This window comes from Tamandua tetradactyla, chromosome 23, assembly GCF_023851605.1.
Source record: "Tamandua tetradactyla isolate mTamTet1 chromosome 23, mTamTet1.pri, whole genome shotgun sequence".
Classification (NCBI taxonomy): Eukaryota; Metazoa; Chordata; class Mammalia; order Pilosa; family Myrmecophagidae; genus Tamandua; species Tamandua tetradactyla.
Window position 1 is genome coordinate 8450689 of NC_135349.1, and position 24226 is coordinate 8474914.

General features: G+C 43.7%; 2 protein-coding genes and 1 long non-coding RNA gene across 10 annotated transcripts in view; 2 read left to right on the forward strand and 1 right to left on the reverse strand.

The window, feature by feature from the left end:
* Positions 1-14540, forward strand: part of STAG3 (STAG3 cohesin complex component) — a 33580-nt gene extending 19040 nt beyond the window's left edge. For 5 of the 8 annotated variants that reach the window (XM_077140736.1, XM_077140737.1, XM_077140735.1 and 2 more), the window contains 12 exons: positions 60-152; positions 285-453; positions 572-714; positions 3033-3134; positions 3675-3823; positions 4064-4192; positions 4310-4467; positions 11715-11889; positions 12155-12256; positions 12551-12632; positions 13764-13835; positions 14098-14540. In XM_077140736.1, coding sequence (XP_076996851.1) covers positions 60-152; positions 285-453; positions 572-714; positions 3033-3134; positions 3675-3823; positions 4064-4192; positions 4310-4467; positions 11715-11889; positions 12155-12256; positions 12551-12632; positions 13764-13835; positions 14098-14106 — 1383 coding nt within the window. In that variant the 3' untranslated portion in view covers positions 14107-14540. The remainder of the gene's footprint in view (positions 1-59; positions 153-284; positions 454-571; positions 715-3032; positions 3135-3674; positions 3824-4063; positions 4193-4309; positions 4468-11714; positions 11890-12154; positions 12257-12550; positions 12633-13763; positions 13836-14097) is intronic. The other 3 variants (XR_013167821.1, XM_077140739.1, XM_077140740.1) reach the window with 3 other exon arrangements.
* LOC143667032 (uncharacterized) lies at positions 8899-23234 on the reverse strand. Its single transcript, XR_013167822.1, has 3 exons — positions 23027-23234; positions 18584-18636; positions 8899-12557 (listed from the first exon to the last, which is right to left on the reverse strand). It is a non-coding gene; the product is annotated as an uncharacterized LOC143667032 (long non-coding RNA).
* On the forward strand, positions 21674-23965 carry PVRIG (PVR related immunoglobulin domain containing). Its single transcript, XM_077140742.1, is given in 6 exon segments — positions 21674-21801; positions 21904-22016; positions 22018-22252; positions 22331-22454; positions 22550-22607; positions 22699-23965. Coding segments are annotated over 6 exon segments (924 nt in total). The 5' UTR covers positions 21674-21683; the 3' UTR covers positions 22975-23965.
* Positions 23966-24226: the final 261 nt, after the last annotated feature.

Here is a 24226-nt window from a genome sequence, read left to right on the forward strand (position 1 = left end):
GGAAAGGGAATGGAGGAACCTGTGTCATATCCTTCCCTCTCAAGCCACTGTGTCCACAGAAACAACTGTTGAGTTTGAAGGGCAGAATGGTGGCCTTCAGCGAACTCTGCCAGAGCTGCCTCTCAGATGTGGATCCTGAGATCCAGGAGCAGGTGAGGGTTGGCTCAAGTAGGACTTTGAGGCAAGAACCCACCCCATAATCTGAGTTTGGAAAATGAGCTATTTAATTTCTATCTTGGTGAATATTCTACCTTTTTTTAAGCATCCATTTTTCCTCCCTACAGGCTTTTGTCTTGTTAAGTGATCTACTTCTCATCTTCAGCCCTCAGATGATTGTAGGGGGACGTGAATTCCTTAGGCCCCTTGTCTTTTTTCCTGAAGCCACTCTCCAGTCTGAGCTAGCCAGCTTCCTCATGGACCACGTCTTCATCCAGCCCGGAGAACTGGGTAGTGGTACAGGGACTCTTTCGGGTCTTAGGAAGGGCCTGGGGCTTGGATGTGGTTCAAGGTTATTGGAGATGAGGCCTAAGTCTATGACCCTCAACTTTCTGTTCTGCATTTGATGGCTCAGGGGCAGGTGATTCACTGGAGGATCATTTACAAATAGAGCAACTTCACCAGCGTCGCCGCCTCCTGGCTGGGTTCTGCAAGCTGTTGCTGTATGGGGTATTGGAGATGGAAGCAGCCTCGGATGTTTTCAAACATTACAATAAGGTACAGTGGGCCCTGCAAAAGTACGGGAAAGAAACCAAGTTGGGCCCAGCTGTGACTTCAGACTTTGTAGCACTACAGAAAGGAGGGTGGGAAAATGATGGCATCAGGCTTAAAGGAGAAATAGAAGGGAAAAGGCAATAGGAGTTTGGAATGAAGGGACAGAAAGAAGAGACATAGTAGTAAATAATTACGGAGAAAGGGCTGCAGCATAAGAGAAGGAAGTTCAGTGGTGGGAAAATACCTTATTCTCCCAACCTAGTCTATGGAATGGGATGACTTACGGAAGAATGAAAGAGGGATCAGTCCTTGCAAGATGCCTAGATATGTACCTTGGTTTCTTTGACTTGCCATTGTATTTCTCCTTATTGAGCACCTACTATATGCCAAATACCTTCTAGGTGCTAAGTGCAACAGCAGCAGACAAAAATTCCTGCCTCCTGGAGCTTTCATTCTAAAAGGGGCGGGAGATGACTCGAGGAGTGCAGACTTCAGTGCTAGATGGTGTGGATACTGACAGGCTGGCTGCTTATCTTCTCCAGGGAATGGGATCAGGGCAGAGCTTCTTCTCTTATTTGTCTGAACAGATTTCTTTTGGGCTTTGCACATATGAGCTAAAGACAAGGTCTAGTCTGTTATTTATTTATTTTTTTTAGCATATTTTAAAAGTTTTTTACCTTAATTTCCAAATTTTATGGAATAGACATGCATTTTTTTTTCAATCTACTAAATTTATTTATTTTTTTATGGTTAGGTGTTTTTTTTTTTAGCTTTTTTATTATTAAAAAAATTAAAACATTGATATCATTCCATTCTACATATACAATCAGTAATTCTTAATATCATCACATAGTTGCATATTCATCATTTCTTAGAACATTTGCATCAATTTAGAAAAAGAAATAAAAAGACAACTGAAAAAGAAATAAAACGATAACAGAGAAAAAAAAAGAATATACATACCATACCCCTTACCCCTCGCTTTCATTTACCACTAGCATTTCAAACTAAATTTATTTTAACATTTGTTCCCCCTATTATTTATTTTTATTCCATATGTTCTACTCTTCTGTTGATATAGTAGCTAAAAGGAGCATCAGACACAAGGTTTTCACATTTCACAGAGTCTCATTGTGAAAGCTCTATCATTGTTCAATCATCATCAAGAAACATGGCTATTGGAACACAGCTCTACATTTTCAGGCAGTTCCCTCCAGCCTCTCTGCTACATCTTGAACAACAAGGTGATATCTACTTAATGCATAAGAATAACCTCCAGGATAACCTCTCAACTCTGTTTGGAATCTCTCAGCCATTGACACTTAGTCTCATTTCACTCTTCCCCCTTTGGTCGAGAAGGTTCTCTTAATCCCTTGATGCTAAGTCTCAGCTCATTCTAGGGTTTTTCTCAGTCCCTTGATGCTGAGCCTCAGCTCATTCCAGGATCTCTGTCCCACGTTGCCAGGAAGGTCCACACCCCTGAGAGTCGTGTCCCACGCAGAGAGGGGGAGGGTGGTGAGACTGTTCGTCATGTTGGCTGGAGAGAGAGGCCACATCTGAGCAACAAGAGAGGCTCTCTTGGGGGTGACTCTTAGGCCTAAATTTTAAGTAGACTTGACCTATCCTTTGTGGGGTTAAGTTTCATATGAACAAACCCCAAGACTGGGGGCTCAGCCTATAACTTTGGTTGTCCACACTGGTTGTGAGAATATCAAGAATTCAACTTGTGGAAGTTGAGTTTCTCCCCATTCTCCCCATTCCCGGAAGGGGACTTGCAAATACTTTTCCAGTCACTGATCAAATCTGGGATTCATCAGGGCATCACTCTGGACAAACCAACAAAATCTCGTGTCCTACCTGAGATTCCAAGTACTTATGACATTCAATCAAACTATCTACATGAGTTATATTAAGAATGCTCTAGTCAAAATATAAATTTTGTAACAAACATTTTTTACTTTAGTCTCACACATAAGGTGACATTTTAAAGTATTAATTATCATCTATTTTCAGCACTCTGCAATAATGACATTCCTTTGTTCTTCCTCATGCAAAAACATTTTTAAAATTTGTACATTGTACATTTCACTATTATTATACACTCTAGGCATTCCTAGATTATACCATCTCGATCTTTACCATCTATCTTTCTTTCTGATTTCATTTATGTCCCCAGCTAGTCTGTTATTTTATGCTTAGATTTGTTTTTCATTGTTAAGGCACTTTGGAAGGGGATGTAATTAGGTATGTGAAGGAGGAAACGAAACAGAAGTGGCTTTGCCTCTGGTTACTCATTGCCCCTCCACATTTCCTCCCCTCAGTTCTACACTGACTATGGGGATATCATCAAGGAGACATTAACCAGAGCAAGACAGATTGACCGCAGTCATTGCTCCCGAATCCTGTTGCTGAGCCTCAAGCAGGTATTCCCTTCTGCCTAGTGGGCCTCAAGCCTAAGACTGTCCTCTCTCTGGTCCACAGACTGTCCTTTCTACCCTCGGCCATTTAGGATGTAAACCTCTGAACAGCAGAAACTTTCTAATTTATTTGGATTCTTTTACTTTACAAGACAGGCTCCTTCATATCTGGTAGAGATTTGGAAAGTATTTTTTAACTAAATGGGCAGTTTCAACCCCAACCTCATGGAAATTAATAATTAAATATTATTGGTGAGAGCATCAACTATAAAGTGATAGGAAATTCCTAATTTTTGTTTAGTCCTATTTTCTCTCATGCTCCTTCACAGCTACTATAAGCATTTTTATTTGTTACAGAGTAAGGGTGAAGGCTTTCTCTGCTACAGGGGTTTGAGAATGAGGCAGTATTCTAGAAGAAAAGAAGAGTTAAAAGTAGAAGATGGCCTCCCAGGCGTTTTACAGTTTTCAGGCAGAGAAGAGTATACTGTACTTCTCTGTTTCCACCCTTTCTTCCCTTTCCCTAATGTACTGTATCCTTGGTTGCAGTTGTACACGGAACTGCTGCAGGAACAGGGGCCTGAGGGCCTGAATGAGCTTACAGCCTTCATTGAGATCAGGGACCTGGCCCGGAGGTTTGCCTTGAGTTTTGGACCCCAGCAGCTACAGAACCGTGACCTTTTGGTCACACTACACAAGTAAGGATTGTTGAAAGTCAGGGTTCTTGGATTCTCTCTTAAACGGGCTGAACCAGAGGTGCAAGGAGAGCTGGGAAGGAGGAAGAGCATGCTGAGAAGTAGATGACCAGGTTGGTGGGTGGGTTTGCTCTGGGAAAAGAGCTGAGCACAGGGGGGAGGGCACACATGGACAAGATTCCTGAACTTTGGGAGGGATGTGTGAAGGGTCTATCTTCCTAAAAGAATACTTGCCCCATCAAGGGAAGGCATCAAGTTCTCCTTGTCTGAGCTTCCTACAGCTGGCTCCTCTGGGCAGCCCCCAAATCTGGCATTCCTGGAGCTCCTTTCAGAGTTCTCCCCCCGACTCTTCCATCAGGACAAGCAGCTACTGTAAGTTAGAGTCAGTGCTGGAGTGAGTTGGGGCTTAGGGACGTTGGGGCTTAGGGAAGAAAGGCATGGTGAGGGCCCAGTGACTGCTTTAGCCTCTCTATCCCACCCTTTCCTTAGCCTCTCCTACCTGGAAAAGTGTCTACAGCGTGTCTCCCAGGCACCTGGCCGACAGTGGGCCCCGGTCACCAACTACAGGCACTCCCTAAGCCCTCTAGATAATGCAGTGGAGGCCAGCCCTCAGGGCCACTCTCGCTCCAAGAGGAGGCGTATTGAAGGTAAAGCACTGCCTGTATATGTTGTAAGTACACGTGTGATGATACTAGTGTACTCAGCGCTACTTCCTTTATTACCGCTATTTATGTAAGCAGCTTATGGTTTCTTGCCTCCTTCAAACTTCTGCCTCTGAGCAAGTTTAAAAAATACGTATCTGAGCATCTCCTGTCCTATTAGTGGTACTCATTTTCTTCACCATTCACCTTGAAGTATATCAAGCTGAACAAAACCAGCAAAGCTTTGTGAAAAACAAACAAAAACTGATGATAAAACCAAAAAATGAACTAAGAAATTTATACTTTTAAGGTGTCCCTGTTTGACATCCTTTATTTTATTATTGTCCAAATTTTGGAGATTTTTGTATAACCATCGTAATTGTTGCTTTCAGATTACCACCTATTTTACTATTTATGTTAGGTTTTTCCTTCAAACTAATCTGCTTTATTTTCATGGTCTCATCTTAAGTGATGACATCCTAGAAATCACAAGTTTGATGTGTCTAGTATATGTTTCCTATTGTACATTTAAAAATGACTTTTTAATATAACAGTGTTATGGAAATATAATATGCATACTATAAAATTCATCCTTTTAAACTGAATGACTCAGTGATTTTTAGTATATTCAGAGTTGTACAGCCATCACCACGAATTTTAGAACATTTTCATCTCCTTCAAAAGGCACTTCACACTCATTAGTGGTCACTCACCATTTTCCCCTTCTCCTTAGCCCTACGCAGTCTTGAATGTTCCTTATATCTTTATGGATTTTCCTACTCTTGCCACTTCATATAAATGGAACCATAAAATAAGTGGCATCGTGTGTTTCTCTTCTTTCACTTGGTCCTAATGTTTTCAAGGTTCATCTATATTTTAACATATATTAGTACTTCATTACATGTTATGACCAAATAATATGGTATCTGTATACCAGATTTCCTTTATCCCATTCATCAGTTGATAGATATTTGGGTGATTTTCACTTTTTGACTATCATGAAAAATGTTATGTACATTTATGTACAGGTTTTTGGATGGACATGTTTTCAGTTCTTTTAGGACATATCTAGAAGTGGAATTGCTGAATCATACGATGATTCCATATTTGACATTTTGAGGAATGGCCAAACTTTCCAAAGTGGCTGAACAGTTTCACCATCTCACCAGCAATTTATGCAGGCGCTGGTTTTTGTCCACATATCCACCAACACTTGTTATTATCTGTTATTTTTCATTTTATCTATCATAGTAGCAGTGAAGTGGTATATCATGGTGGTTTTGATTTGCATTTCTTTAATGACTAATGATGTTGAGCGTCTTTTCATATGCTTCTTAGCTGTTTGCAAATTTTCTTTGGAGAAATGTCTATTCACATCTTTTGCTTATTTTTAAATTAGGCAGTTTTTCTTTTTATTGTTGAGTTGTAAGAGTTGTTTATATAGTCTAGATACAAATCACATATCAGATAGATGATTTGCAAAAATTTTCTCCCATTCTGTGCATTATCTTTTCACTTTCTTGATGGTGCCCTGTGAAGCACAGTTTTTTAATTTTGATGAAATCCCATTTATCTAATTTTTCTTTTGGTTGCTTATGCTTTTGGTGTCATATTTTAAGAAAATACTACCTAATGTAAGGTTTTGAGGTAAATGGGAAACCATTGGAGATTTTGAGCAAAGAAATGATAGGATCTGCCTTATATATATATTTTTAAATTTATTTATTAATTTAAAAAATTAAGAACAAAAAAACAACATTAACATGTAATTCTGTTCTACATATATATTCAGTAGTTCTCAATATCATCACATAGTTGCATATTCATCATTTCTTAGAACATTTGCAACAATTCAGAAAAAGAAATAAAAAGACAACAGAAAAAGAAGTAAAACAGTAACAGAAAAAAAAAGATTATACATACCATACCCCTTACCCCTCGCTTTCATTGATCACTAGCATTTCAAACTAAATTTATTTTAACATTTGTTCCCCCATTATTTATTTTTATTCCATATGTTCTACTCATTTGTTGACAAGGTAGATAAAAGGAGCATCAGACACAAGGTTTTCACAATCACACAGTCACATTGTGAAAGCTATATCATTATACAATCATCATCAAGAAACATGGCTACTGGAACCCAGCTCTACATTTTCAGGGCTGCCTTATATTTTAAAAGGATTCCTCTTGCTGCTATGTTGAAAATTGACTGTTGAAGAGCAAGAGTTAGAAGAAAGAAACCAGTGAGGAAGATGTTTTAGGATCCAGATCCAAAGATGAGAGTGGTCTAGCCTGGGATGGGAGGGGTAGAGGTGGTGAGAGGTGGCCAGATTCTGAATATATTTTCAAGGTATTGCTTATAGGATTTCCTGGCAGACTGGATGTGGGATTTAAGGCAGATAGAGGCTGACTGTGTGGATATTGAACTGACACTTGAAAGGATGGAGTTGACATCCACTGAGATGGAAAAGGCAGTGAGTGAAGTAGATTGTGGAGAAGGTTAGGGGTTTGGTTTTAGCCATGTTATTACAAGTGGAGTTGTTGAGATGGTTGAGTATATGAACCTGGAGTGCAGGGGAGAGGGAAAGGCTTGGGAGTTGGCAGAGTATAGGTAGTATATAAAGGTGTAAACCTTAATGACTAAGGAGCAAGTGAAGATGGAGGAGAGGAGAGGCCCAAGGACTGAGCCCTTCGGCATTACAGCCTTAATAGGTTGGGGAGATTAGGGGGTCCATCATTGTACTCTGAGAAGGAATGGCCAGGGAGGTAGAAGGAAACTAAGGAAACATGGTGTCCTAGAAGCCAAGCCAAGAAAGTATTTCAAGGAGAAAGGGAGTGATCAATTTATTTATTTTGAACCTTACTCTATATAGAGAATGATCAGTCACTAAATGTAAGAGCTAAAATATTAAAATTTTAGTAGACTTTTTTCCCCAAAGAATCACTAATAAGCCCAGGGAAAGATTTTTCTTTAATTTTAATTTATTTATTAATTAAAACAATTTAACAACAAACGAACTAAAACATTAACATGTGATCATTTCGTTCTCCATATATAATCAGTAATTCACAATATCATCACTTAGTTGCATATTCATAATTTCTTAGAACATCTGTATCAATTCAGAAAAAGAAAAAGACAACAGAAAAAGAAAACAAAAACAGGAAAAAAAAAGATTATACATACTATACCCCTTACCCCTCGCTTTCATTGATCACTAGCATTTCAAACTAAATTTATTTTAACATTTGTTCCCCCTATTATTTATTTTTATTCCATATGTTCTACTCGTCTGTTGACAATATAGATAAAAGGAGCATCAGACACAAGGTTTTCACAATCACACAGTCACATTGTGAAAGCTATATCATTATTCAATCATCATCAGTAAACATGGCTATTGGAACACAGCTCTACATTTTCAGGCAGTTCCCTCCAGCCTCTCCATTACATCTTGAATAATAAGGTGATATCTACTTAATGAATAAGAATAACCTCCAGGATAACCTGTCGACTCTGTTTGGAATCTCTCAGCCATTGACACTTTGTCTCATTTCACTCTTCCCCCTTTTGGTTTGGTTGAGAAGGTTTTCTCAATCCCTTGATGCTGAGTCTCAATTCATTTTAGGGTTTTTCTCAATCCCTTGATACTGAGTCTCAGCTCATTCTAGGATTTCTGTCCCACGTTGCCAGGAAGGTCCACACCCCTGGGCATCATGTCCTACATAGAGAGGGATGAGTTTACTTGTTGTGTTGGCTGGAGAGAGAGGCCACATCTGAGCAACAAAAGAGGCTCTCTTGGGGGTGACTCTTAGGCCTAAATTTTAAGTAGGCTTGACCTATCCTTTGTGGGGTTAAGTTTCATATGAACAAACCCCAAGCCTTGGGGCTCAGCCTACAGCTTTGGTTGTCCACACTGCTTGTGAGAATATCAAGAGTTCAACTTGGAGAAGTTGAATTTCTCCCCGTTCTCACCATTCGCCAAAGGGGACTCTGCAAATACTGTTCCACTCACTGATTGAATCACTCTGGGATTCATTGGGGCATCACTCTGGACAAACCAACAAAATCTCATGTCCTACCTGAGATTCCAAGTACTTATGGTGTTCAATCAAGCTATCTACGTAAGTTATATTAGGAAATGCACTAGGCGAAATATAAATTTTGTGCCAAATAAACATTTTTTGCTTTAGTCTCACACATAAAGTGAAAATTTAAAATATTAGTTACCATCTATTTTCAACACCCTGCAGTAATGCCATTCGTTTGTTCTTCCTCATGCACATTTTTAAAATTTGTACATTTAGTCACTATTATTATACACTCTAGGCATTCCTAGATTATACCATCTCAATCTTTAACATCTATTTTTCTTTCTGATTTCATTTATGCCCCCAGCCCTCCTTCCTCTATCATTCTCACATGCAGCTTCATTCAGTGTTTTAACGTAATTGTATTACAGTTAGGTAGTATTGTGCTGTCCATTTCTGAGTTTTTATATTCAGTCCTGTTGCACAGTCTGTGTCCCTTCAGTTCCAGTTACCCAGTATCTTACCCTATTTCTATCTCCTGATGCTCTCTGTTACCAACAAAATATTCCAAGTTTATTCACTAATGTCAGTTCATATCAGTGAGACCATACAGTATCTGTCCTTTTGTTTTTGGCTAATCTCGCTCAGCATAATGTCCTCAAGGTCCATCCATGTTGTTACATACGTCATAATTTTATTCTGTCTTAAAGCTGCATAATATTCCATTGTATGTATATGCCATTGTTTGTTTAGCCACTCATCTGTTGATGGACATTTTGGCTGTTTCCGTCTCTTGGTAATTGTAAATAATGCTGCTATAAACATTGGTGTGCAAATGTCCGTTTGTGTTTTTACCCTTATGTCCTTTGAGTAGATACCTAGCAATGGTATTGCCGTGTCATATGGCAATTCTATATTCAGTTTTTTGAGGAACCGCCAAACTGCCTTCCACAGTGGTTGCACCATTTGACATTCCCACCAATAGTGAATAAATGTGCCTCTTTCTCCACATCCTCTCCAACACTTGTCATTTTCTGTTCTGTTGGTAATGGCCATTCTGGGTGGTGTGAGATGATATCTCATTGTGGCTTTGATTTGCATTTCTCTAATGGCCAGGGAAGTTGAACATCTCTTCATGTGCCTTTTGGCCATTTGTATTTCCTCTTCTGAGAAGTCTGTTCAAGTCTTTTTCCCATTTTGTAATTGGATTGGCTGTCTTTTTGCTGTTGAGTTGAACAGTCTCTTTATAAATTCTGGATACTAGACCTTTATCTGATATGTCATTTCCAAATATTGTCTCCCATTGTGTAGGCTGTCTTTTTATTTTCTTGATGAAGTTCTTTGATGTGCAAAAGTGTTCAATTTTGAGGAGTTCCCATTTATTTATTTATTTCTTCAGTGCTCTTGCTTTGGGTGTAAGGTCTATAAAACTGCCTCCAAGTATAAGATTTGTAAGATATTTCCCTACATTTTCTTCTAACTGTTTTATGGTCTTAGACCTAATGTTTAGGTCTTTGATCCATTTTGAGTTAACTTTTGTATAGGGTGTGAGATATGGGTCCTCTTTCATTCTTTTGCATATGGATAGCCAGTTCTCTAGGCACCATTTATTGAAGAGACTGTTCTGTCCCAGGTGAGTTGGCTTGACTGCCTTATCAAAGATCAATTGTCCATAGATGAAAGGGTCTATATCTGAACACTCTGTTCAATTCCATTGGTCAATATATCCATCTTTATGCCAGAAACATGCTGTTTTTTCCACTGTAGCTTCATAATATGCCTTAAAGTCAGGCAGCGTGAGACCTCCGACTTCATTTTTTAGGAAAAGATTTTTTGAACAAGGAATTTTACAGTGAAAACAGTGTTTTAATATTTATTTGTTATCAGTATGAAAAATCGAAGAGAGAAAAGGCAATAAAAAAAGTAGAAATATGAACTAAGAAACTGTCACAGTAGTGTCACAGTAGTGACATGAACAGTAGTTCGTGTGTATAGTAATATATGATAATGAATGCCTCCAATAGGATGGAGAGGAAGGGCTGGTCATGTCTGCCCTTGAGAAAAGTAACACAGTGACTAATCAAAGTCCAGTAGAGTGGGAAGAAGGGACTCTGAAATTGAATCTGAAAAGCGAATGAAGAATGGAGATAGTTTGGGAGGGAAGCCAGTTTTGGGAAGATAAATCAGGCTTGAACCAGTGAATCCCAAATGACAGAAGTATATCCCAGTGGAAATGACAAACAGGCAGCTAGTGCTATAGTTCCGTAGCACAGATGCAGCTGGCCATGGTTATTATTGTTTAGTTCACGTAGAAGGGAGAGTGGAGGTGATGGTGAAACAAATCCTTCTACATTTTGTCCCGTTTCAGCCCAGAGTCAGTGTTGCCACCTTCCGAGAGCTCAAGGTTTCCTCTAGGGATACAATTGGGTGGGGGCTGCATGGTTCCCTCCTGTTTTCTGTACCTCTCTTTGCTTGAACCAGTAGCAGCTTACATTCAGGTTATTGTTTTTAGGATACAGAAATGGCTGTGGTAGACGTTAATTTCAATTTGACTTCTGATTTAAAATGGTATTACCTGGATTTTCTCAGGCGTCTAAATTCTTAATCCTTTTCTACCTTCTTAGACTCCTGGAGGAGTGAGGTCCTTTATACTTTGAGTGCCAGGTCCTCCACTTATCCTTCATATCAAAATCACAGTGACATTGCAACCATCTCATTTTTTTCTGGCCCTTAGGAAATTCTGTCTTCAGTTTTTTGTTCTCTAGCTTTCATGCTTCCACCCTAGCTTCTGGTCACAAACTCTGTTGACATTTTAAGCTCTTTCTCACTAGAGATATCTTGAATGGGTAGGATTTCAGATGTCTACACTGATTAACCCAGACCAACTTCCTTCCCATCTCTCAGCCTTTGGGAATCCAGCTTTTTTTCACATTTGAGTTTATATGTTTTATCTGTGAAATATGTATTTATATCTCTTTCCATCTTTTTAAATTAGCAGCCTTGTAATTTTTCTTGAACAAGGCCTACTTTTTAGAACATACAGCTATGCATTAGCTTCCTGCTCATTCTTGAGTCACAACAGAATGAGGTCATACAAGTTTTCTATTCTCTTCTTTCTTAACTTTAATTTCATAAATCATGGGCAGGTCTTGAAAAAGTAAAAACGTCTGCAGATGGTACCTGGTCTGTGGATGATATGTCCATCTGCTTCTCTGCAGGCCCCTCCAGGCAGAACGAAGAGGACATCTCTCCACCCCAGGAAGAAAGTCTACAGCTGAGCAGCAGCCCACCTGTACCCACCCTCACCTCTACAGCTGTGAAGAGTAGGCAGCCCCTAGAGGCATTAGAAGAGATGGAAGAAGAAGGTGGCTCAGAATCAGAGATTCCTCAAAGGTGAGGATCATATTGAGAATCTGGGTCTCTGGCTTCCCAGTTTGGTGTCCTGCCATCTCCATCGTGCTGTTTCTGTTCTGTTGTTCCTGGCTTCAGCACTGTCTCCCTCTCTGATTCTTCTCCAGTCCTTTTTCTGTGTTTCTATCTTTAAATTTCTCTTCATCCTTACATTCTGAGCTTTTTCCCTTTAACACTGACCACCTTACCTCCTCTTTTTAGCCTTTACCCTTGCCCCCTGACACTGATCCTCTTACATTCCCAACAGCCAGCATCTTCCAGGCCCCCAGAGGTCAAGGAACTCAGGTCCACAGCATTTCCATACTTTGCACCCCCCTTCAACTCCTCATCTGGGCAATCGACTGACACGGTGAGCTTTTCTTGTCATCTTTGATCTTCACCCCACTGTGGAAGCATCTCCTCTCTTCTAGTGTTTCTATGCCAGTGATTTTCAGACTTGTCTTAATCATGAAACACTTTATTCCAGTATAGTCTGGAGCCCTAGTATGTAAAATTGATATAGTCAAGCTTCTGTGATTGAAGCAGGAGATGTCCTAGAAACCTGCTCTCCGTACTGCCCACTGTTCTTCTCTGAAAGGGCTTGAGAAACTCCCAGGCATCCTTCAAGAAAAACATGTTGAAAACCTCTGCTCTGCCCCATCAGGCTCAGCCTTATGGAAGAGGAGGAGGAAGAAGAGTTAGCAATTCAAAATGAATCAGGTGAAGAATGGCAAGAGACATATAAGGTGAGTGGACCCAGTAACTTCCCTCTTCCTCTCGAATTAGAGGTAGGTAAGAGAAAGAGAAATTAGAATGATTTTCCTGTGTCAATCCTGATGATGCCCTTTTCTTGAAAACTGCTTAGAAGTTTTTGAAAGAATCATAGAGTAAAGAAGGGAGGTTTGTAAGATGCCTTGGACTGCTATTTACTTTTGTTTGTGATATAAGAAAGGATATTAAAAATCCAAAAAGAGCTGGAAGAGCAACACACACACACCCCAACTCCCAAGAAAGTATTGTTAACTCTAAACTGCTGAGAATCTCCTAAGAATTGGAAGGGATTCTAGAGCTATATATAGAAAATCATCCAGCCCAATCTTGCATCCCATTCACTAAGTCTCTTCACCATATACCTCCCTTCCTTCCTCTCTCCTTTATAGGCCTGGCCCATTCTGTGTCAGTCTGTTCTCTCTCTTTTCTATCCTAGCCTTTCTGCTTCCCCAGAAGGTAGTATTAGCCATGGAGTAGTAAAAGCATAGAATTCGGAGTTAGGTGACATGAATTTTAATTCTTATTTCCACTGGTTGCTAATCTTTATCAAATTAGCTCCTTACCCTGAAATAACTTCCATTTCCTTACCTACAAAATGGAACATTTACATAAAATCGCATTAATGAAGGCACCTAATAAACTGAAAAGGGCTGTGTTCTGTCAGGAGTAGCTGCTCTCGTTCTTCCTTAGACCCCAGTCTTCCAGTGGGGAGAAAGGACCACACAGGACAGAGGAATAGAGGTCTTGGACTCAAATGAAAAACCAGTGACATCTTCAATCAGAGACTAGAAGCAAGGTCTCTGTTAAAAAATTCTTTTCTACAGGTCTCTCAGAAAAATTCCATTCTCTAGTTCTAAAACTGAACTAATTTAAAAGTCTATGTCTGGGCAGGCCAGGAGAGAAGTCATTTCTCTGAGGACTCCCTGCAGTCTGTTGCTCATCATCCATCTCCCCTGCCTTTGATAATATTCCCTCTCTGACTGTGTCAGGGGATCTGTTGTGCCCCTTTGCACTTATTAGGAGACTGGAAAAGGAACTTAGTTAATGTTTGGGGTGTGCTGGGAGTTGGGGCGAGACCTTTCTGACTTTGGCCCCATTCTCTTTAGCAACAAAGTAGCCACTCTTCCCCTGGCGAGCACTGGCTGGACCTCTTAGATTCTACAGAGCTGAACATTGAGGTGCGTGCCCCCAAATAGACTGTAGAAGGTAGGTTAAGAGGGATCATGTATCCTTGGAAAATATTGGCAGGTAACCTGTGTTTCCCTGTCAAACAGGTAGAAAGGCCAAAGCCCATGGGTATCTCTCAGGTATCTCTGGAACTTTTGCAAAGAATAGGGGCAGGAAGGTAGATTTGAAATCTGGAGGACCAGGCAGTCATGTGTTTGCCTTTTGAGCTATTGATTATGTCTTTGTGTTTTCCCTTCATCTTTCTGATTATAGGATTTCTGACATGCATCTGTGCCCCTCCCCATCTCCACTCCCCACCTCAAGGACATGTCCGCTTGGAAAGGATGAACAAGAAAAAGAACAAAATGAACCATCACTTCCAGGCCCCTTCCCTTGGTCTCTGAGGGGAGGTGGGGAGGTGGGGGGTGTTGCCTTGCTAACCTAACTGTTCTCTCGAATGATTTTGTGTTGGGATGAAGAAGCCTCAACTTCACTTTCCTTCCTAACGCACCACAGCTCTGTCCCTCTGTGTGTGAGCACAGTGCCTCTTTCCTGCCGTGTTTGGAGAATGGGAGAGGGGAACTTCATCTCAATATTTGAAGAGGAGCACTGCCTCCATGTGTTTAATGGAAAGAGTTCTCCTGTATTTTTGGAATATCATCTGTCCCAGCGTCTTTTGTGCTGTAGTGATAAGCTCAATAAATATGTTTGAATCAGCTGGTTCTCAGTAGCTTAATTTGAGATTGTTAAACTAACAGAGATTAGGTTATTTGCCTGCTGGTATCTGGGGTGGCTCTACCTAGCCACCTGACCCAGTGTGCAGGTACTCAGCAACGCACACATACTTCTTTGTACTTGGGCTCTCAAAGATTGTATTGCTTAGTAATTGAGACTGTGTGGCAGAGGAGTTAGGGAGACATTGGCTGCTTTTGAGTAATTTATTTAAGGTGACAACTTAGGCCTAAAAGAGAGAAGGTACATTTTGGTGGGTGGAAGGTGCAGTGGGGTGCCTTGCAGAACTGTGCCTCTCTCCTGGATTTAGGCCAGGCCAGTCACTAGGGAGTCTTCCTGGCAGCTTTTACCCAGGGGTTCTTTCCAGAGGTAATATAATTCCCTCATCTCTAAGATACCTGTTAGAATTTGGAATTCATAGAACTATAATATCTGAGAGTTGGGAGGAAAAGTAGAAGTTATTCTAAATGCCCAACTCAAGATTTCAAGGTCTCCTTGACCCATCCACCTCCTTCATCCTCACTACCTCCCACCTCATTCTTCACCAAGACCTTCACCAAGTGTACTCAAAAATATATCTCTTATCCCTCCCCTTTTCTCGTTGCCACCATCGTCTCTCACCTAGAATACCTCAAAATAGCTGCCTGAAATCTGCCTTGAAGCTTTGGTGCTTCTTGTTCTGCTTAATCTTAGAGCAAAACAAAATACTTGTTTCCTCTTCTCCTTCTGACAAGTGTTCAAATGTATAAAGAGAGTCATTGTTACTTTCTACTTTGATCATCGTCTTCTACAGTATAAGTAGCTCTTTGACCTTTCCTCTTAGGTATAATTTCCTGTCCTGAGTATCTGCTTTAATGACTGTTTCTCACTACAATGTGATATCAAACTAATAGTCTGCCCAGGAGTCATTACTTCCTAAGTTAAGGTCACTCTGCCATTTGATGGCCAGGTCATATTAATCTACTTTATGGTTAGCTGAAACCATTTCTCCTTCTTTCTCTCCTTCCTCCCTGCTCTCTTCTTTTCTCTCTTCCTCTGTCCTCCTTTCCTTTACCCTCCCCACATTCCTCCCCCAGACAAAAGCTTGAGGAATTTGGATTGGACTTGAGTCTCCTTTTAGGCATGCAGCCCATCAGTGCCCTGGGGGAAGTTAACACAAAGATCTACAGGATGTATTCTGGTGGAACATCTGGGAAAGGAGACTTTTTTGGTTTGTATTTATTTCTTTATTTTGTTTGGGTTTTTAAAATTTTTTTTTTGAGACATGTAGAAAGTACAGGGTTCCCATATGCACCCTCCACACAGAAGTGGTTAAAATAGGAAATTTTAGGTTGCATATGTTACCAGAATAAAAAGTTAAAAAAAAAAATAGTAAAATAGAAACAGTGACCCCTAACATGAGCTGTGAACTATAGGAGCCTTTTTAAAATGAGATTTAGGCATAGATTGGGAAAACTTACATGATATGATAGAAGTCACTAATGGATCCAGATGGGGAAGGATTCCCAAGTTATTTAAATACCAACCAATTAAAGGGACTTCAAGATGAGAAGATAGACTTGGAGGCCTTGTGTAAATGTAGATACCTGCATGCAGCCTGGTGTGGTGGATTGAGCCCCAACCTTAGAATTTGTGGAATTTTTATAATGTCCTCTTCAAATTCTTTGTACTCCTTTTTGAGAGGTTGGGTCTAGGTCCTTTTGAATCTGGGCTTTGTGATTGCTGGACTAATGGAATATGGTAGAATTGATGCTGTGCCAGTTTCTGGGCCCAGTACAAGAAACTGGCAGATTTCACTCTTGGCACCCAGTCACCCTGCTGTGAGGAAGCCCAAGCAGTCCCATGGAGAAACCATGTGTAGCTTCCAGCCCCCAGCCCTAGCTGAGGTCCTAGCCATCATACAACATCAATCTCCAGGCATGTGAATGAATAAAATTATTCCAACCCTCAGCTTTTTGAGTCTTCCCAACTGAGAGCCAGGGGTCAGGGAGCAGAGACCAACCGTCTTCTGCCCTCTCCAGATTCCTGATCCATAGATGCCCCATGGGCTTAATGAAATAGAGACTGTTACTAAGTTTGGGGCAGGTTGTTATGTAACGGTAATAACTGGAACTGGACCTTAAGAGTTCAAGCACACAAGTTTTGGCATCTTTATCAGTTAAAAAATTTAGTTACATAGACATTTACCACGTATTTATATATTATGACACATATATTAAAGCATAATGGGTCAGTTAATGATGAAATAATCATTTTAGATATGAACAGAAAATGCCCCTTTCTCTAAAATAGTATTTTAGAGTAAAAAGAAACTTTTTAAAATTAGGGTTTAACATTTTGTGAAGTTCTGGTTGAGAGTTCAGTTTAAACTGAGTTTCAATGATGTTCATAACTGAAAAACAAAGTACCTCTCAAAATAGATGAAACCAAATGTAAAAAGTACCTCTTTGGCTACCATAACTGCTTTTCAAATAGAGGAATTCAGAACCTACTGAAACTCTTCCAAGTGCAAATAAGAGTGTTCTTGTGGGGAAATACACATTGTTTGGAACCACAAAACCACTCCATTCTGTAGCGTAGAAATTGTGTTCTGTGGTCCTAAGCTTTGCGGCAGCTCTCTTCCTCAGACAGCTTACCATATTAGAAGCCAACTGTGGCATTTGGACCCCAGTGAGGGCACAATTGTCCATCTGTACATCAATATTAATAAAACTTAATTCCCTTCTATTTTCATCTTTAAAAATTAAGCATGGGAATAATTTCTCAAGCATGACATCTGTGGATATTTTGTGTATTACCTGAGGTGCACACACCCCGCTTGGAAAACCACTGCTCTTAAGGACACTGTGCTGTGAACCCTTTGCCAGCCAAGGGCTGGTCTGTGGGCTTCATGGGCCGCAACCCCAATTGGCCAGGCCCAGGCCCGGCTGGAACCAGAGCTGCAGCTGGCTGGGGCATAAGAGCAGAGGCTCTGCACGGGCTGGGCCTTACCCAGGGCAGAGTGATACTGAGCAACACTTTCATGGGCTTGCACTGCCATACCTGGCTGTCAGCATAATATTGAATTGCTTTGAAATCGTTTTAAAATAATTTTCAGTAAGACATTTTTTAAACCCAAATTGTTGCCATGAAAGTCTTCCAGAAAGTGAATTATGGGTGTTATCACCTGAATTATGAACTGAAGAGATTTTTTGCCAGGTTCCTGAAAAGAATCTTCATCTAATAGGTAAGTCCCGTGTACTTTGAACTCCAGGCAACACTGACCCTGAGGTTATAAGATGAAAGAAGAAATCGTGCTTGGATGACCTGAGGGGATGCATAGAGAAACGGGGGAAAGGCTGCTTTTCATGCTCAGACATTTGAAGTTTTTTTTGAGTTCCTTACTTTTAGTTCCTTCCCTGGGGATAAAATGAGATGTTGAGATCCTAGAAAGGATTCACAAAACAAGTCACTGTTTAGTGGAGGTTAACTGAAAGCCCCTAAGTGGTTTGCGCTGGAGTAGCTTGGGTAAACAGACACTTAGAGGGCTGCGATCAGGAAGAAGCCGAGAAATAATGAGAACAGTGGGAAACTCACCAAATAGAACCAGGAAGGTTAGAGAAGACCTCTCCTGAGCAAAGGAGGCCAGAATCCTGGGGACACTTACGAGGAAAACATAATTAATTTTATTGAGTAGTTGGAGAACCAAGGGCAGGATAGTGCGGTGCAGGTGGGCAGAAGCAGGAGGGAGTCTTTGTGGTTGCAGTATCCTCTCCTGAAGCCACATCAGAGGATGACAAGAGGCATCCTTGCCTAGTCATTGAGCACGTGGGCTCCCGGGGGTGAGGTGGACCCAGGAATAAACCCTTGGCTCTTCACTGTGGGGTCTGAGGACTGCTTTTTATTTTATTTTTTTTTACATAAACCTTGTAGCTCAACTTTAATGTCTTTGAAACTGTGTGCAGGAGAGGCATTTCAGCACAGGTGTTAGGAGTGTGGGTTCTGCAGCTGCAGTAATCTGAGTTCCAACCCTGACTCCACCGCTTACCTTATGTTTGCCTTGAGACCCCAAGTGAGTTGCTCTCCTCATGAAGGTGAGTCCTTTGCAAATAAAGCAGGACAGATGGAACATGAAGTATATGCTCACATACTACCTCTAACTTACATTACTTTGATAAAAAGTAAAATGTAATGGCTCGAGTAGTAGAATAAAAGTCACCTTTACCACAACACTTAAAATATATGCAAAAATAAAATAAATGTAGCAGTTACGAGATTCACTCTACAGACTTGGATGAGCAGAGACTTAACTTTATTTTCCTCTACAATTTAATTTTTATTTCAAGCTCTTTTCCTGCCTGGCTGCCAGGAAAATTTAACCCCTTACTCTTCCAACTTCCATTCTTTTTGCTAGGGTTGTGTCAAGTGCCAAGACACTGGGGTGGCAGGCGCTATATCCCTCTGCCCACACAGCAGATCCCTCTCCACTGCTTCTGTGCCAGATGTGGCCACAGGCATCACTTCAAGTCTTGCCATGGGCCTGTGTACCGAAACTCACTACACAGCCACCCCACACTGGGGTCTTGCCGCCCCTCAGAGATCTGCTTCTCTGCTTTGAATTCAGAGCATCTCCGTCTCACTTTCTCTTTCTGCCTCACAAGCTGGAGCTTCTTTCTGGCTCGTGAGATAAGTTCTCCTTTCTTCCCTGGTTTCTCTCTAAACTTTACCTGAGCCACAAGTTTTCCAAGATTCTTGAAGGAGTTGGACTTTTGAGACCATAAGCTAGATAGACTGGCAAAAAACTTCTGCTTCACTCCCACCCTATGTCACCCCTCTCTCTGAAGCAGTGAACTTAATGACAACACTGCTTGAAAGGAAGGGAAAAGGGAATACTAGGGAAGACAAATTTGGTTGTCTCAAAAACACTATCCTGCTATGAAACTGGATTTTCATGGCCATTTCACTTCCTCAGTGTGGTGAGATAAGGCCCTATAATAGGACCCTGTATTTCAGTCTTAGGAACTGAGGCATGTCCTGAGCAGCTGCCCAGGTTTCTTTCTACATTGGGTCTGACCAACCTATAGGAAGAACAGGACTGCTCATGGAACAATGGGTTGTTTCCCAGAAAGGAGGCTATAGTAAGGAGACCACACTGGGGACAGCCCTTTACCTTGTTGGGAGAGGCACAAAAAGCTTCATCGAGTCCTGTGTTATCACATCATCTTCCACACACAGCACAAAGAAAGGGGTGTCTTGTAGGAAAGGATGGCTGCCAGCACGCATGCAGGGCCTGAGCCAGGCATGAGCAGGGTACTGTGCCTGCCTAACTTAGTTAAGGGACTCAGTGACCCTAGAACACACAGAGCAGTCTTGGTGTCGTGTTATTGCGTCTTTGGGAGGTTGTCACTTTGTCTAAGCTTGCACAACTATCAAATTGTGGCGCCAGTTCCAACTCTCACTGGTGTAATTCTGGAGACCACAAGGGCTTTACACTGCAGCGGGATGTGGGCTGTGCCTGCAGGGATTTCATGAGAAATGTCCAAGCCATGAAGGTGCCCTACCAGTCCTGTGACATTTTAGCCTGTACCTCCAGGACAAAGTGGAAAGAGGCCAGCAAGGCAGTGTTTACAGTGCTAGGTTTAATGAACTTTTATGTCTCTGGAGTTCAAAATTCTGGAGACTGTTCAGAAATAGCTGAGCGAGTTCTGCAAAAGGACAAAGGAAGACTTGCCCTCAAACACAGATCCAAACATAAAGGTATTCTAGTTAGAACTATGTGGTATTGAAACAGGAGTAATCAAATCAATGGGTAGATCAGAAGAGAAAATCTAGAAGCAGACCTGTTAATTGCAGAAATTAAATTTATGATCAAGGTGGTCTTTCGAAACAGGACAGAAGCAGACTGTTCAATCAGTGGCTTGAGGACATTTAGTGCTCCACTTAAAATGTCACACTGCTATTTTACACTATCCCCAAAACATAATTCTTCACAAACTAAGAATAAATCCTTCTAGAGATAAGCATAAAAACAAAACTATAAAAATATTTCTATACAGCCTTCCCAAGCAATATGCAAAATCGAGAAAGGACAAAGCAAAAGACCGACAATTTTAACATCAAGAAAATTAAAGTGGGGAGGGATGGGAACATGCAAGCTGGTGAAAGAGGACTTTTGCTTGAATTCAGTAAATTTGCATGCTGGTGAGGCAGGAGAGCCAAATCATCAGGATTTAGGAGCATTGCTCAGAGTAAGCTGGGTGGTGTGCAGAGGCATGGAGAGCTGTCCAACACTACACTGAAGGCTATATGGAAAATTGACTGTAGAAAGGCAGAGGTAGAGGCAGGGAGACCAGTTAGAAGACAAATTCACTAATTCAGGCAAGAGAAGATGGTGGCTTGGCTCAGGAGGTGGCAGTGGGGGGTGGTAAGCAGTTGTCAGTGTGAGGGGGAAAGCGAAGAGGATTTACTGAAGGGTTGGGTGGGAGCAAGATGTCAAGGATGACGAAGTTGCCATCAGTGTGGTGGGAAAGGCTGCAGAGGGAGCACAGTTGTGTTTCGGACTTGCTGAGTTTGCCAGTTAGACATCCAAAAGAAGATGTGAAGTAGGCAGCTCTGGATACAGGAGGCTGGATGAAGTTCAGGAGAGATGTCTGGGCTGGGATTCAGACACAGGCCTCGGTGGTACCAGAAGTGTTTAAAGGCCCGTACAGGTGGCCCTGATGAACAAGGAGGGGCAGGGGGCTCTGAGGTTGGCTCTCACCCAGCCTCCTGCTTTCCTGCTCCTTCTCCCCCAATTCCTTCACATCCCCTGCTCCTTGACTGGGAGAAGGGCAGAGGTCAGAGGACAGAGACTTGTTTCTCTTGAGAAACCAGTACTCCTCCCTGCAGCATCTGTGCCTCCCTCACCACTCACCCTTCCCCAGGCTTGTGAGGGAACCCTGTCCTACTCCCACAGAAGCGCAGCCTCTGGGGACAGGGAAAACCTGGTCACCTTCCCTGTAAGGCTCCTGGCAGAGGGGAGTCAATAATCCTCTTGTTTTTCACCTCCTCTGTGGTAGAACTGAGTAAAGGAAGTGGGGCAGGGCTGTGGGGAGCCCGTGTGCACGGCTGCTTCCCCTGGCCTGCTCACAATGTGAGGACTTCCTGTGATGAAGATGAAAACCAGGTGCCATCCCTTACAGCCCCCAGAGCTGGCTGAAGGGAGCATGGATGGGCCGCAGCCCCTGGGCCCACTCCTGGTGCTGCTGAGCCTTTGCATCACTGCAGGTGAGGGAGGGTGGGGGGAGGCGATAATCAGGGCCTAGCCAGAAAGAAAGTGGGGGGGGGGGGGGACAGAGCCCTCAGACTTTCCATCCCTGTACTCTGCAGGGACCCCTGAGGTGTGGGTACAAGTTCAGAGAGAGGCCACCAAGGTTGCGTCCTTCACTGTCCGCTGTGGATTCCTGGGCTCTGGCTCTATCTCCCTGGTAACTGTGAGCTGGGGGGGGCCCCGATGGGGCCGGAGGAGTCAGGCTGGCTGTGCTGCACCCAGAATTCGGCACCCAGCATTGGGCCCCTGCCCGCCAAGTCCATTGGGAAACCACAACCAGCCTCTCCCTCACCCTGGAAGGGGCTGAGGGGAGGAGCCCCAGTCCCAACACCACCTTCTGCTGCAAGTTTGCATCCTTCCCTGAGGGCTCCCAGGAGGCCTGTGGGAACCTTCTCAGCACAGACCAAGGTGGGCATGACGAGGAGCGGGGCCCAGGGAGGGACAGGGGGCACTGGCCCCATCTGGCCCGTCTTTCTCTGTGCACAGGGATCCCTGTCCCCACTTCAACTCCCTTTCTGCGGGCCGACCTGGCTGGGATCTTGGGGGTGTCAGGGGTCCTCCTCTTTGGCTGCTGCTTCCTCCTGCACCTCCTGCTTCGACAGAGGCTTTGGTAAGACCCAGCCCGCACCCAGGCCTGATCTGAAGCCCCACACCAATGGGCTAGCTATAGTCCATGCCTCTGACTCCTCCTACCTCTCTCCCTAGGACTGTCCCTAAGCTTCAGCCACCCCTCGCCAGCTCTCAGACACAGGTGCGAGCTCAGGTGAGGACTGGGGCTTGGTGTCTGGAGCAGGGAGCTGAGTGGGTCACAAGGTGGAGTCTCCCTTGACCTTCCTTCCCTGTTGCTCCTGCAGGCGGCCGGCCGAGCCTCCCTGGCACTGCACATCCCTTACAACACCATCCACACCAGTTACCTCCACCCAGCAGCCCTGGACGTGGCCCACCGCCACCAGCGGCTCTCCCCCAGGGTGCCCCTGCCCACCTCTGCCCGTGGCAGTTTCATCTCCGTAGAGAATGGACTCTATGCCCAGACAGGAGGGGAGCCTCGCCACACCGGTCCCACCCTCATCCCTTTCCCTGACCCCCTGGAGCCCAGATCTGTGGAGGGGCGCTTGGGAGGAGTTCGATGAGAGACACCCCACGTGCACCTGGCCTCCCTCCCCTCCAGGCTCTGGGACTCACTCGCCTCCTGCGGGGCATCTGCATTCCGGGTCCCTCCGCCTTCGCACATCTTGTTTCATTCTCAGGGCTCCACTAAATGTCTCCGCACACACGGGGCCAGCTGGAGCCCGCTTGCTGCGGATGTGGGCAGCGTGTGTGCATGTGTGGGAGCTTCTGGGTGTGTGCCCCTGTACGTGAGGTGCCAAAACCCCATCCAGGTGGTTTCCTGTTTGAGTACTACCCCAGTTCACTGTCGATAAATAAGTCAGCAAAATGGTTTGTCTGACGTGGGTCTGGGCTGCCTTTTGTTATTGCATGGGCAAAGGGGTTAGAGACAGGTGCAGTCTCTGGAAGGCAGGGCCAGGTGAGAGCCAGATGTGGAAGGGGACTCGTCCAGGCATGGGGTTGGCCCAGGGGTGGATGTGGGGCAGGCGGAGTGGACTGGGCTCAGTGGTCTCCCCCTTCCCTGGGGGTGGGTTTCTCCCTGGACCTTTGGGCTGCAATGCTGGGCCCCATGCTGGCTGCCACACCTGGGGCTGGACAGCCAGGGGTGAGGTTTGTTGGCCTTCAGGTGGGATGGGCCCCACTCAAATCCCACCGTGTTCCAGGACAGCCGCAAAGGCTTCTGGGTCAGGATGCAACCGAGGCAGGAGCTTCAGCCTGAGAAGGACCCGTGGTCTCACCTGACGTCCCTGTGATGGGCTCCCTGAGATGGCCTGGGACTGGGGGGCTGGGACCCTCCTTCCACAGAGCTGACCTAGTGGGGGCCCCACCACAAAGCTGCCTGCCGTGACTTCCTCCAGCTCCTCTCCTGTACGGGGGCACCAGGCACTACTCCTCCCGCAGGGTTGAACATATGCTCCCCTGCCCACTGCTTTTCCCATTCCAGCCAGCGGCTCCTGGAGACAGGCCCCGCAACCTGGGCCCCTCCCCCAAGAAGCCCTCAGCACTGGCCTAGCCTGCTCCGTGGTACCTGCAGGGCTGGGGGCTTAAAACAGAAGGGAGGGGGCTGCAGAGGTCCCCGAGGAGGTCAAGGAGGCAGGGTCAGTGAGGGAGGGGGGGTCATGGCCCAGCAGCCTCTGGATGGTGTCAGGACGAGGGACAGGGGCCTGGGAGAGATGGGGCTTGCAGGGGTCTCAGAGGAAGCCAGGTCCAGGTGGGGGCGGGGGGGCCTCCCCGAGAAGCTTAGTTTCTCTAGGAAAGGAATGGTCATGGGATAAG